The sequence below is a fragment of the Penaeus monodon genome, chromosome 26 (genome assembly GCF_015228065.2).
Source record: "Penaeus monodon isolate SGIC_2016 chromosome 26, NSTDA_Pmon_1, whole genome shotgun sequence".
NCBI classification, from domain to species: Eukaryota; Metazoa; Arthropoda; class Malacostraca; order Decapoda; family Penaeidae; genus Penaeus; species Penaeus monodon.
In genome coordinates, this window is record NC_051411.1 from 24,144,369 (window position 1) to 24,159,368 (window position 15,000).

Genomic DNA, 15,000 nt, shown 5'->3' on the forward strand with positions numbered 1-15,000 from the left:
CCCTCTCCCCTCCTCCTCTCTTCCCCCAATCTCCCTTCCTCCTTCCCTTCCCCTCTCTCTCTTTTCCTCCCTTCCCAATTCTCTCTCCTTCCTCCCTCTCATTTTCTCTTTCTCTCTCTCTTCCTCCCTCCTCCTTCCTCCCTCCCTCCCTCCCTCCCTCATCCTTTCACCCTCCCCCCCACCCCGCCTCCCCATCACTTCTTATCTTTTCCCTCTTCGCCCCTGTTCTCCCACACATCGTCACACGTGTCACTTTCTCCCTACCCCCTCCTCCTCCTCCCCCACCTCCGCCCGCTCTTCCCCATCAATCCAAGTTAGTTTAAGAGGCTTGAGAATTGTTTATTGAGTGCAAAGCCTTATCTTGATCCGGCCCTGTTTATTGGTTACATGGATTTCCCCAGCAAGGACGCTGGTTTGTGTTTATTAATTCGTTATTATTAGCTTTGTATTTGTTATTTTTGTTGTTGTTGTCTGTTGTTGTTACTACTATGAACGGTGGTGGTGGTGGACGTAGAGGATTACGCAGATATATTTTATATTTATAATCGAAAGGTTTAGAGAAGCCAAGACGGCGAACAATATGAAGAGAAACAAAAATAGAACAGAAAGGGGGAATACCCAGAGTCATATAAAAATCATAACATTTCCTTTCATCCTGCCAATCCCCCAGTTCCTCCTCCTCTTCCTCCTCTTCCTCTTACTCTTCCCCCTCTTCCTCCTCTTACTCCTCCGCCTCTTCCTCCTCCTCCTCCTCCTCCTCTTAGTCCACCCATCCCCCGAATTCATCTTTACATGTTTACCATTCATTCGTTTCTTCTCATGCCCTTTCCTGCTCCCCCGTTTATCACGCGGCCTCTCTCTCCCCCCCCCAGCGGCGGGCATCAGGCACTGGTGAGGATGGAGAGCGTGTTGGAGGACCGGGAGCGCTACGGCGTGCCCGACGCCATCCTGCTCGAGGACTACCAGAACGAGGCCGTCTTCATCGACAACCTCAAGAAGCGCTACCACGAGAACGTCATCTACGTGAGTGCTTCTTCGCCCGGCGCTGGAGGCCGCGCCGTTTGTGTGTTTGTTTGTTTTTAGTCGTTTGAGTATTGATTTGTTTATTTATTGGTTAGTATTTTTTGGTGAGTTTGTTTTTTTTTCTGGTTAGTTGAGTTTTTTTTTTTACGAATGGGAATGTTATATTATTTTATTGTTATTATTTTTTTTTTATTGTTATTTAAATATATATTTTTTTATAACTATTTTGATTGTTTATCTTTAAGGGAGGATTTTTATTTTCATGTTCTCATTGAATCCCTCCCTTCTCGTGCGTTATTCCCTGTCCCTCTTCCCCTCTCGTCCTTGTCATTCCCTGATTCCCTCATTTTCATTCCTAATCCCTTCGCTTTTCGTTCCTTCTTCCCTATTCCCACTCCTCATTCGCTCCATTTTCGTCCCTTTTACTCGTTTCCGTTATTTCATTATCTCGTTCCCTTGCTCCTCCCATTCCCGCATCCCCCCACTCCTTCATTTTCCCTTTCTCCCCTCCCGTACCCTCGTTCACTCTCCCCTCCCACACCCTCGTTCACTCTCCCCTCCCATACCCTCGTTCACATACCCTCGTTCACTCTCCCCTCCCATACCCTCGTTCACTCTCCCCTCCCGTACCCTCGTTCACATACCCTCGTTCACTCTCCCCTCCCGTACCCTCATTCACATACCCTCATTCACTCTCCCCTCCCATACCCTCATTCACTCTCCCCTCCCGTACCCTCGTTCACTCTCCCCTCCCGTACCCTCATTCACTCTCCCCTCCCGTACCCTCATTCACATACCCTCGTTCACACTCCCCTCCCGTACCCTCATTCACATACCCTCATTCACTCTCCCCTCCCATACCCTCGTTCACTCTCCCCTCCCGTACCCTCATTCACTACCCTCGTTCACTCTCCCCTCCCGTACCCTCATTCACATACCCTCATTCACTCTCCCCTCCCATACCCTCATTCACTCTCCCCTCCCACACCCTCGTTCACTCTCCCCTCCCACACCCTCATTCACTCTCCCCTCCCATACCCTCATTCACTCTCCCCTCCCGTACCCTCGTTCACATACCCTCATTCACTCTCCCCTCCCGTACCCTCATTCACTCTCCCCTCCCATACCCTCGTTCACTCTCCCCTCCCATACCCTCGTTCACTCTCCCCTCCCATACCCTCGTTCACTCTCCCCTCCCGTACCCTCGTTCACTCTCCCCCTCCCGTACCCTCATTCACATACCCTCGTTCACTCTCCCCTCCCATACCCTCATTCACTCTCCCCTCCCGTACCCTCGTTCACTCTCCCCTCCCGTACCCTCATTCACTCTCCCCTCCCGTAACCCTCGTTCACTCTCCCCTCCCGTACCCTCGTTCACTCTCCCCTCCCATACCCTCATTCACTCTCCCCTCCCGTACCCTCGTTCACTCTCCCCTCCCGTACCCTCGTTCACTCTCCCCTCCCGTACCCTCGTTCACTCTCCCCTCCCGTACCCTCGTTCACTCTCCCCTCCCATACCCTCGTTCACTCTCCCCTCCCATACCCTCATTCACTCTCCCCTCCCATACCCTCGTTCACTCTCCCCTCCCATACCCTCGTTCACTCTCCCCTCCCATACCCTCGTTCACTCTCCCCTCCCGTACCCTCGTTCACTCTCCCCTCCCACACCCTCATTCACTCTCCCCTCCCACACCCTCGTTCACTCTCCCCTCCCACACCCTCATTCACTCTCCCCTCCCACACCCTCGTTCACTCTCCCCTCCCACACCCTCATTCACTCTCCCCTCCCATACCCTCGTTCACTCTCCCCTCCCATACCCTCATTTTCTATCCCTTCCCCATCCCATTCTCTCATCCCATGCTGAATCCCCTTCCCACTCCTCCATATCTTCATTATTTCATTCCTCCCTTACCCCTTCCGTTTCCCCATTCCCTCGTCCTCCTGATTCCCCCTCCCATTCCTCATTCCCTCATTCTCTCTCCCACTCCCCCATTCCCTATTCCCTCATTCTCTCCCCCATTCCCATTCCCTCATTCTCTCCCCCATTCCTCATTCCCTCACTGTCTCCCATTCCCTCACTGTCTCGCCTCCCGCCCCGACAGACCTACATCGGGCAGGTGTTGGTGTCGGTCAACCCGTACAAGGACCTGGGTCTCTACACCGACGCCCTGCTCGAGAAGTACAGGAACGTCAATTTCTACGAAGTGCCACCTCATGTGTGAGTATTTGCTTGCGTTTGTTTGTTTGTTTGGGGTCTATTGGGGGGTTCTGCTTTTTTTCTGTTTTTCAGTTCTCTTTTTGTGTTTTTTTTTCCTTCCTTTTACCCTTTTCTTCATTTTTTTCTTGGTTTTGGCTTTTTTGTTTTTTTTCATTTGTTTTTTGGTGTTCGTTCTAATTAGTTTCTCGTGTTTTTTATTACTTTGTCCAATTGTCTGATTATGCATTTTCTTATCTATCCGTCTATATGTCAATAATACATCCATCCATCCCTCTCTCTTTCTATCTGTCTATCTATCTATCTATTAGTCAGTCCATCCACTGTGTAATACAATGGTCCACCAGCTCTTCTCCGATGGCACTTACACAGACATAGTCTGCTCTGCGGCACCCTTTTCATTAACCTCAGGGCGCCGTGGCACCCAGTTTGAGAGCCACAGGTCTAATACCTTCCTCTCCTTTCCATTTTACCGTTTCTCTTTCCAAGGCTTTGCACTCGTTTCTAAACAGGTGCGAAGGAGTTTCCAATACTTAGAAACTAAACTCGCTATCCTTGTGGGAGGATTTTTTTTTCTTTCCATTAAGTCGAATTTGTTTTGTTGTGACCGTCTGTATAAGATGATGAGATTTTTTTGTATGATTTTTTTTCATGTCGATAACTTTCTAGTTTTCTCCTGTGATAATTCATCCTTTTTCACGTACCAGAGTTTTGTTATATATAAAAGCGTAAATAGGCAGACAGGCAGATAGATCGAAATATATGTATGCAGGCATGCAGACTGATAAGCAGAGAGACAGACATGTGTAGGTACGTGCTTACATACATACTTACATACTGTACAGACAGACACGTGTACGTACATACATACTGCACATACAGGCACGCGTACGTACATGCAGACAGACACAGAGAAAGCGAGAGGAGAGAGAAGGGTCACTGAGCATCATTTCGAGCAACCTTGGATCACGCCAGCAGCAAGAAGTCAAGCATCATTAACTTTATAATAGGGTTGATTTTGAAGGTGCCATTAACCTCTGCAATGACTCAGGTATCTTAGGTCATGCGGGGTCAGGCGATTTCCCTCGATGTTCATTCATTTATAGGTTCTGCCTCTGAATATCGGCCTTTCTCTTTCTTTCCCTCTTCTCTCTCTCTCTTTCTTTCTTTCACTCTCTCTCTCTCTCTCTCTCTCTCTCTCTCTCTCTCTCTCTCTCTCTCTCTATATATATATATATATATATATATATATATATATATATATATATATATATTATATAATCCCTCTTCCTCCCTCCCTCTCTCCCTCCTTCTCTCCCTCTCCCATTCACTCACCCTCTCTTAGCCCTTTCTCTAATTTCCATTGCTCTTTCTTTATTATTTTTTTCTTCGTGTTCTATCCTTATTCTGTCTCCCTCCGCGCCCAGGGTCCCTCTCCCTCTCGTCCTCCTCTCACCTTTTCCTCTCTTTTCCTCTCTCCTTCTTCCCTTCCTTCCCCCTCCCCTTCTCCTCACTCACCTTCCCCTTTCCTTCTTCCCTCTCTTTTCTTTCCTTATTTTCCCTCTTCACTCTCTCCCCCTTCCTTCTTTCCTTCCATTGTTCTCTTTTCCTTATTTTATCCTCATTCCTCATAGCCACCTCTTCCCTTCCCTCTTCCCACCTTGCCTTTCCTGTGGCGCTATCCTCTCCTTCCCTTCTTCCCTCCCTTCCGCCTTTCTCTTCCCCTCGCCCATGTCATTCCCTCTTCCCTTTCTCCCCGTTTATTCCCCCTTCTTCCCCTTCTTTGTCTTGCTAGTCGTCTCAGCTGCTTCTTTGTCTCTCTTGTCTCTTCTTACGTCTGTTTCTCGTCTTTTTCTTTCTTTCTCTTCTCACACTTCCTTTGTATTTGCAATTTGCATGTGTGTGTGATCATGAGATGGGCAGTCGCCTCTCTCTCTCTCTCTCTCTCTCTCTCTCTCTCTCTCTCTCTCTCCTCCTCTCTTCTCTCCTCCCCTTCTCCTCCTCTCTCTCTCCTCCCCTTCTCCTCCTCTCCCTCTCCTCCCTCTCCTCGTCCCTCCCTCCCCTCCTGTCGCCCCTTCCCCCAGTGGCTCCCTCCGCCCCCGCCACGCCCAAGGAGTCATGACCCCCGCCCACTTTGTCCCTTTGCACGCCCACAAAGCGAAAAGCCTAGCTATCACGCCTACTCTTTACCTGTCATTTGCCTCATTCTCGTTTCCCTTTCCCCTATTTCTTCTTCCTCCTTATTCTTCGTTGCTTTGCTCCCTTTTCTTCAATTCCTTCTGCCTCTTCCCCTCCTTCCTCCCTCAGTTCTACATCGTATTCCTATTACATCCTTTTTCCATTCCTCTTTTAACCTCCTCCCCTCATTCCCCTCTTTTCTTCCCGCTTCATTCCTCCCCCTCCCACATTCCAACTCGTTTCTTCCTCTCCCCTCCTAACTTTATTTCCCTAAACTTCAGTTGTCCTCTTAGCTTTCCTTCTCTCTCCCTCACCTTTTTCCTGAACCACCATTCCCTTTCCATTTCCGTTTCGCCCGTAGCCGTCCCCCTTCCCTCTTCGCTTCACCCCTTCCGCTTCCCTCTGATCCTTCCCCTTTAGTCATTCCCTCCTTCCCTTTCCCCTCACCCACTCCCCTTTCCTTTCACCCCCTCCCCTTCCCCCTCACCCCCTCCCCTTTCCCTTCACCCCTCCCCGACGGTGGCAGGTGCAGTGGAGGCAGCGAAAGGATCGAGTTACGCGGCCCACTCTGGCGAGGGACGCTTGGATTCCGCGCCAATTGACTTGGAATCGTTTGCTCTCTTTCTTTCTCTTTCTCTTTCTCTCTTTCTCTTTCTCTCTTTCTCTCTCTCTCTCTCTCTTCTCCTCTTCTCCTCTTTCTTTCTCTCTCTTTCTTCTCTCTCTCTCTTCTCTCTCTCTCTCTCTCTCTCTTCTCTCTTCTCTCTCTTCCCTCTCTTCTCTCTCTTCTCTCTCTCCTCTCTCTCTCTCTCTCTCTCTCTCTCTCTCTCTCTCTTATTTTTGCATGAACTCGCGAATTCAGTCCTCCCCTTCTGTCTCTCTGTTTTTCTTTTTCTTATCTTTATTCATTCACATCCATCTTCTATTTTCCTTCCTCTCTGTCACTATTTTTTCTTCCTTGCTCCTTTTGCTCTCCATTTTTAGCAGAACCAATTCCTTTTCCGTTTCTCCTTTCTGCTTGCCTCGCCCTCCTCCTTCCTTCCTTACCGTTCCCCCGTCCTTCCTTCCTTCATTTCTCTCTCTCTTTTTATCCTTTCTTGCTTCTTTAATTTCTCTCTTTTTAATCTTCCTTCCTTCCTTCCTTCTATCTCCCTTCCCTCCCCCCCCCCTCCCTTTCTCCCTCTCCCCCTCTCCTCTCCACCCACCCCCGTCTCTCCCACCTTCCACCTTCTCTCCATTCCCTCCTTTATCGCCCATTGTCATTAATCCCGATTTTTCTCCCCTCACAGGTTCGCCATCACGGAGAACGCTTACAGAACCATGACATCCGAGGTGACAGACCACTGCATCCTCATCTCGGGTCAGTTTCTGTTTTTCTCGGTTGCTTGGCTTGGGCTTGATTAGGTTTACTTATCTTTATGTTTTCCTTGATTAGGATTATTTACCATGTATTACTTGATTATGGTTATTTATCGGTGGTGAATTGATTTTTTTTTTATAAATGTTGATTCTTTTGTTTGAACGAATGTGTTGGAATTTTCGTTAGCTTGTTTGTTTGTTTTGTTTGGGTGATGGTTTTGTTTGCGCTGTCTTGCATGTGATTTATATACTATTATTGTTATTGTTGCTATTGATATTTCTCTTAAACTGATGTTGCTATTTTTATCACTTTTGCATTGTCGGGGGTGTGGAAGTTGAGAAAAGGGCGTGGTATCATGTTGCAAAAGCAAAGGTAATTTGCCTTATTTATTTGGACGGATCGGTATTTTGTTTGACTTTTTTCTCTCTCTACCTATCTCTCTATCTCCCTCTCTCTCTCTCTCTCTCTCTCTCTCTCTCTCTCTCTCTCTCTCTCTCTCTCCTCTCTCTCTCTCTCTCTCTCTCTCCTCTCTCTCCTCTCTCTGTCTATTTATCTCCCCTCCTCTCTCTCTCTCTCTGTCTATCTGTGTATTTATCTGTCTATCTATCTCCCCCCTACTCTCTCTCTCTCTTGCTATTATTATTCCGAGAGCCAGGGAGAGGTGAGGGGAGGGCGGGCGGGCGGGCGGCGTTGCGTTCGTGGGCGGGGGAGGTTCACCGTACTATTTTTAATTTCTGATGAGAAAGGGGAAGTTCGGAGGGGATCTTGCCTCTTATCTCTCTCCCTTTTTCTCTTTCTCTTTTTCTTTTTCTCCTTCCCTCTCTCCCTTCCTCTCTCTCTCTCTCTCTCTCTCTCTCTCTCTCTCTCTCCTCTCTCCCTTCCTCCTTTCCTCTCCCTCTTACCCCCATCTCTCTTCCTTTCTCTACACCCTTGTCTTTTTCCCCCTCTTTCAACCTATCTACCTATCTGTACATCTGTCTATCTCTACCCCTTCCCTCCCTCCACCTATCCCCCGTCAAACGAAAGAGAGGAGGAACAGCAAAAGCCCGAGAGGCGAAGCGAGGAGGCGGCGAAGGCGGCGTCCGCGCTCACGCCCGCCCGATACCCCGCCTCGTCCTCTCGCGCCGCCCGGATCGAGCTCTCGCTTTGGTCTGGTTCTCGGTCTTGCCTTTCGTCATTTTCATTTGCTTTTCTTCTTTTTTTCTTTCTCTTCTTCTTCTTCCTCTTTCTTTATTTCTTTTTTCTTTTTTTTCTTTTTTTCTTCTTCGTTCTTTTCTTTTTCCTCTTTCTTTTCTTCTTCCTCCTTTTTTTCTTCTTCTTTTTTTACTTTTCTTTTTTCTTCTTTCTTTTCTTCTTTTTTTCTTTCTCGTGTTTGTTTTCCTGTGTTTGTTTGATAGTTCTTTTGTTTCTGTTTCTGTGCCTTTTCTTTTCTGTTTTACGTTTTGGTCGATTTCTCTCGTTCCTCCTCGCTCTTTCTTCTCGCTCTCTCCCCTTTCTTCCTTCCCTTCTTCCTATCATTCCTTCCTATCCTACCTCGTCCGCAACGCCCTCAGGTCAGTCAATCGGTCAGTTAATAAGAGAGAGAGAGAGAGAGAGAGAGAGAGAGAGAGAGAAAGCGAAAAACAGAGAAAGCAAGAGAGAGAGGAAAAAAGGAAGAGAGAGAGAAAAAGAGTAAAAGTGAGAGAGAGAAAAAGAGTAAAAGCGAGAGAGAGAGAAAGAGAAAAGGCGAGAGTTAGATGAAAGAGAAGGCGAGAGATTTAGATAGAGAAAAAGCGAGAGAGAGAAAGTAGAAAAGTCGAGAGAATTGAAAGAGAAAAGCGGTACGAGTATGACGATAATGTCCTCTCGAGACGAGAACGAGAAAGCTAGATCGAAGACAGAGAAAGCGAGAGAGAGAAAAGAGAAAAGGCGAGAGAGAGAGAAGAGAAAGGCGAGAGAGAGAGAAGAGAAAAGCAGAGAGAGAGGAAAAAAAAGCGAGAGAGAGAGAAAGAGAAAAAGCGAAAGAGAGAGAAAGAGAAAAAGCGAGAGAGAGAGAAAGAGAAAAGGCGAGAGAGAGAGAAAGAGAAAAGGCGAGAGAGAGAGAGAAAGAGAAAAAGCGAAAGAGAGAGAAAGAGAAAAAGCGAGAGAGAAAGAGAAAAGGCGAGAGAGAGAGAGAGAGAGAGAGAGAAAGCGAGAGGGAGAGCGAGCGGGAGAGCGAGGGATGAAGCTGTATTGCGGTGATCCAACGTGTGTTTACCTAGCGCTGAAGTGGGCATTCCGTTGGCCTTGTGCGATGATGTCAGAGTTTCACTTTGGCCATTTTAGTTACTTGCTGTTGTTTGTTCATTAAACCTAAAATTATTTTTTTGTACGGTAAAATTGTAATATAATATTCTTCATTTCTTTTATTTTAAGTATAATTTTGGTCGTTGTTGTTAACATAACATGCGACTTGCGCACGGGACTTCAGGTATAAAACAAAAAATCTCTGGAAAAAGAGGAGGTAACAGAAAATACATGAAACGAGGTGCAATTTCATACTCGCCAGATTATGAAAAATAAGTGTGTTATCTGAAATCCCGGTCTTTCCCTGATAAGATAACCGGAGCAACAGAGGCAGCGGTCGGGACGGTTCTCGTAAGGGATCTCTCCCGCCTTGTGTCTTCTTTCTCATCCCTTCCCTCTCTCTCGTTTCTTCTTCTTCTTCTTCTTCTTCTTCTTCTTCTTCTTGTGTCACATCCTTCCCCTTTTCCCTCTGTCCACAGTCGTCTCTTTTCTCCTTTTTTCTCTCTCTTTTCGTTCTCTCGCTCTCTTTTTCTCTCTCCTTTCTCTCTATCTCCTTTCCTCTCTCTCTCTCTTTCACCTCTCTTCTCTTCTCTCTCTCTCTCCTTTCCTGACTCTCTCTCCTCTCCCTTTCTCTCTAGCTCTCTCTCTCTTCTCTCTCTCTCTTCTCTCTCTCTCTCTCTCTCCTTCCCTCCCTCTCCCCCTCCCCCTATCCTTTCTCTCTCTCTCTCCTCTTCCTCTTTCTTTTTCTTTCTCCTCTCTCTCTCTCTCTTTCCCCTTTCTCTCTCTCTATCTACCTACCTATCTATCTATCTATCTATCTATCTTATGCACGCTTCCTCCTTCCTTCCTTCCTTCCTTCCTCCTCCCTCTCTCTCCCTCCCTACCTCCCTCCTTCCCCTTTCTTTCTCTTTCTTTCTCTATCTATATCTCTATATATCTATCTGCCTACCTATCTATCTTATGCACTGAATGTCTGTCTGGTCTCAACCCTCTTACCGTTTCCTCCTTCCTTCCTCCCTCCCCTTCTCCTCTTCCTTCCTCCTTCCTTTTCTTCTCCTCTTCCCTCCTCCCCTTTCCGCCCCCCACCCGAAGACGAGCTATTTTCCTGCCCAGTGAACGCCCCCCAAGGCCAGGGGATGGCCACTTACTGTGTGTACAATGCGTGTGAATGGGGTTAGGGGGGAATGTGGGGGCATAGGGTTGGGGTTAGGGGAATGCGGGGGGTAGAGTTGAGGTTGGGGGGAGTGTGGGGGCATAGGGATGGGGTTGGGGGTATGTGGGGGCATTGTCTGTGAATTGGGGGTAAAGTTTGAGAGTAGGTTCTAGTTGAGGGTATTTAGGGTTTATTGGTAGGTACGGACATACGGTTGAAGTACGGGGTTGAGGTTATTTAAGGGTATAGGGTTAGGGGTATGTAATGACACAGGGTTGGGCCTATGTTGGGATATTACTTTAATGCTATAGGTATATTTGTGCTGGTATGCTTATGTGTGTGTGTGTGTGTTCGTGTGCTCTCGGGGCCCTGGATGCATGTGCGAGTGAGTGAGTCCGGTTTATGTCCGCGCAAGACAATGCGTTCAGGTGTCTGCTCTTACTCAAGTGTCTTGACGTCACAGGTTATGCCGTTGTTATTGTTGGTACTCTTCCCCGGGGCGTCCGAGGAACAGCGGTGACGAGTGTTCTGGCCGCGCAGACAGGCAACACATGCTTACATGGGAGTGCGAACACACACTCACACTTAAACTCATGTACTAGAACAAGAATAAGATCACGAAGCAGAACGTAGACACAGAGATGTGTCCATACATGACCTTGATCGTGATCTTGATGATGGTGATCATGATAATTATTTAAAAAAAAAACACACAAACATACATAAATAAAGAAACAAATAAAAAAAATAATGTCTTCGCCAAGGCACCAAGCAAGACTAGGAGAAGGGGCACGAAAACGCAGCCTAAGTAGCTTGTCATCGGTAGCTGACTGCTACGCTATTGCTTGACTCTTGTATTAGAAATACGTTAACCTTTGCGCATGGTTTCGTGGATTATGAATGGGTTACCTTAACAATCTTCATCATTACGATATTGTAATATTCTTCCTGTTTCCCCCTGTCCCCGTCAGCTTTGCCCCTTTTCATTGTCACTATCCTTCCCTCCCATCGCCCTCCCTCCGCCATCAGAAGCCTTTCCGTTCTCACCCTCCTCCCTCCCGTAGGCGAGTCGGGCGCGGGCAAGACGGAGGCGAGCAAGCAGGTCCTGCGGTTCCTGGCGGCGACGTCGCTCCACCGGCGGGAGATCGACCGCGTCCGGGACCGCCTCCTGCAAAGCAATCCGCTGCTGGAGGCCTTCGGGAACGCCAAGACCAACAGGAACGACAACTCCTCGCGCTTTGGGAAGTACATGGACATCGAATTCAATTTTAAGGTGAGGAGGGGAGGTGCCTGAAGTGTGCTTGGAGGGGTAGTTGTGGCAGCCTGTGTTTGCCAGCCCTGTCAGAGGCCCGGTTTAGGTCTCATGTCAGCCCTGTCAGAGGCCCGGTTTAGGTCTCATGTCAGCCCTGTCAGAGGCCCGGCATAGGTCTCATGTTAGCCCTGCCCGAAGCCTCGCTTAGGTCTCATGCCAGCCCTGCCCGAGGCCTGGCTTGGGACAGTCATGCCAGCTCTGTCAGAGGCCTGGCTTAGGTCTCATGCCAGCCCTGTCAGAGGCCTGGCTTGGGACACCCATGTCAGCCGTGCCCGAGGCCTGGCTTGGGCCTCATGCCAGCCCTGGAGGGCATCAGTCACTGTTCTGTGTTTCCACTTGCGGCGTGGGAAGAGGGAGAAAGGCAACAGGGGGAGTAGGGAGAGAATGTTGTGGCGATAGTTCGATGTCATGTTTTAGGTACTATTTATATTATCTCATCATCATTAGTGTCAATGTTACATATATATATATATATATATATATATATATATATATATATATATATATATATATATATATATATATATATATATATGCATATACACGTGCACGCACGCACGCACACACACACACACACACACACACACACACACACACACACACACACACACACACACACACACACACACACACACACACACACACACACACACACACACACACACACACACACACACATATTATATACATATATTTACACATCTACATATATACATATACAACACACACATAATATATATATATATTAATATATATTATATATAATATATATATATATATATATATAGTATATATATATATATATATTATATATATTATAATATATATATATAATATATATATATATATATATATAGTATATATATATATATATATATATTATATATAATATATAATATATATATATATATATATATATATATAGTATATATATATATATATATATATATATATATATATATATATATATATATATATAATATATAATATATAGTATATATATGTATATATATATATATATATATGATATATATATATATATATATATATATATATATTATATATAATATATATATATATTATATATATATATATATATATATATATGTATATATATGTATATATATATATATATATTATAAAATATATATATATATATATACATATATAATATATCATATAATAATACATATATATATATATATACATTATATATATAATTATCTATATACATATATATATATAATATATATTATTATATCTATAATATTAAAATTTTTTATAATATATATATATTATAAATTTTTATAATTATTATATTTTTATTTTAATATATTAATTTTTATGTTTTCTAAAATATATAAATTTTTAATTCTTTTTTTTCATATTTTAATTTTAAAATTATTTATAATATTTGAAAATATTTTATTTTTTAATATTTATTATTTATTAAATTTTTATATATTTTTTATAATATTATATTATTTAAAATTTTTTATTTTATTTTATTTTTATTTTTTTTATATATTGTAATATATATATTATAATAATTAATATTATCATATATATATAAAAAAATTTATATATATACATATATATTATATATATATATATATATATATATATATATATATATATATATATAAGAATAATTGTTTGTTTATTGAGATTGGGAATTTTTCGAAGATTGTTGTTTGGTGTTATATTTATAATGGCATCTGCATATATTAATTTGTTTTAATACTTTTATCAAGATTAGGTCTGTCATTGTTATTTCAAATAATGCAGGATGAAAGATGATTCTTGAGGAAGGCCCCATTAATGTTTTTCATTTTGTGGTTTTATTTCCCATCACTATCTGATAGATTTTGTCTTGTAAGAAAAAAAAATCCATTTAACCCAGTGAAAAGGGTTTTTCCAGTGCTGTATCAAACCATACACTAGGTGCCATGCATAGTCAGTCAATTGAGTGAAGAATTAGAAGCATAGGGAACTTGTGTTTTGCCTCACTGTCTTCAGATTTGACTATACCTTCACAATGACCACAGTTAGGGCCAAACAGTGAACAACTGTTTAGCATGCATGGAACAGGCTCAATCACAGAAGGCATGGTGTCTTGGCACCCAGTATGTGGGCTTGGTGCATAATGACAAAAGTAGATACCATCCTTTTATACCTAATTTTGCTGCTTTTATTAATATTGCTTCATGGTTTACCATGTCAAATGCTTTTACCAAGTCTAAGCAACACACCCCTCTTCTCCCCCTCCCCAGTCATTGCTCTCACCTCAGCTCAACCTGGCTCACCCTAACTCGTTACCACCCTCCTATCTAGCTCATCCAAACTCACCCCTAACTTCCCATGTGATTCATCCCTGCTTTCCCACTGAAGTTACCACTTCCACTCATCTCTCTGACCCTACCTTACTCTGGGTACTTAAGCTTGCCATTCTTTCCTCCACCCTCACTCTGAACTCATCCAAACTCTCTACTCTTTCTTACCAGTCACCACCTTCCCTTTCTATTCCTACTGAACTCAACCCCTCCACTCACCTCCTTCCCCCTCCCCTCCATCTTAGGGCGACCCTGTAGGAGGCCACATCCTGAATTACCTGCTAGAGAAGTCTCGCGTGGTGCACCAGGAGCACGGTGAGAGGAACTTCCACGTGTTCTACCAGCTGTTAGCGGGCGCACCTGATGACCTGCTGGCCAAGCTCAACCTCGTCCGAGACCCTAGCAACTACTTTTACCTCAAGCAGGTGAGACAAAGGGAGTGATGGCATTGGTTGATTAGTTTTTGATACTTTTATTTATTTGTCTATGTTCATTGTGTTGATGAATACAGTGTACATCAGTAATTGAGTGGTTGTGTGTGCGTGCATGTGTGTGCATGCGTGCGCATTCATGTTTGAGTATTTGTTTGGTTTCTTTTACATTTTCATTTCTAATATTCTCACACCTCCCTTCCTTCCCCTTAGGGTGACAGCAGCCATGTAGGTGGCATCAATGACCGTGGGTGCTTTGAAGCTGTGGACTATGCCCTAGACATCCTCAACTTCTCAACAGAAGAGCAGGAGGCCATCTGGGGCGTGATTGCGGCCATCCTTCACCTGGGCAATGTCACCTTCACCGAAGATGACAACCGCAACGCCAAAGTCGTGGATGACCAGCCTGTCAAGGAGTGCAGTAAGGTAGGGCATTAATTCGCTGCAATCTTTTCTTCTGTTAAGGCTTTCTAAATAAGGCTTCATCACAGTAGTAGTAATGATGATACAGGAGCAAGCAGTGAAAAGAGTGTTAGTTTGTCTTTGGAAAATTTTTTGGCATTGGGTTATGATGTAAGTTTGCCCAATTTGTATGTATTTATGATAAAGTAAAGATATGAGATACTTGAAAATTATACATATATATATATATTTTTTTTTTCAGTAATTGATGTATAAGCAGTAATTAAAACAGAATGCACATTAGATACACAAAAGCTGTTGTGGTGCAAA

The 15,000-nt window shown here is 44.3% G+C and overlaps 1 protein-coding gene across 5 annotated transcripts in view; it reads left to right on the plus strand.

Moving 5' to 3' along the window:
- The window catches only part of LOC119590018 (unconventional myosin IC-like), an 86,290-nt gene that overhangs the window by 58,692 nt on the left and 12,598 nt on the right, over positions 1–15,000 (plus strand). For 4 of the 5 annotated variants that reach the window (XM_037938731.1, XM_037938733.1, XM_037938734.1 and 1 more), the window contains 6 exons: positions 873–1,023; positions 3,127–3,242; positions 6,704–6,774; positions 11,257–11,465; positions 14,083–14,262; positions 14,482–14,694. In XM_037938731.1, the coding sequence (XP_037794659.1) occupies positions 898–1,023; positions 3,127–3,242; positions 6,704–6,774; positions 11,257–11,465; positions 14,083–14,262; positions 14,482–14,694 (915 nt within the window). In that variant the 5' untranslated portion in view covers positions 873–897. Of the gene's footprint in view, positions 1–869; positions 1,024–3,126; positions 3,243–6,703; positions 6,775–11,256; positions 11,466–14,082; positions 14,263–14,481; positions 14,695–15,000 lie in introns of all 5 variants that reach the window. The other variant, XM_037938732.1, reaches the window with a different exon arrangement.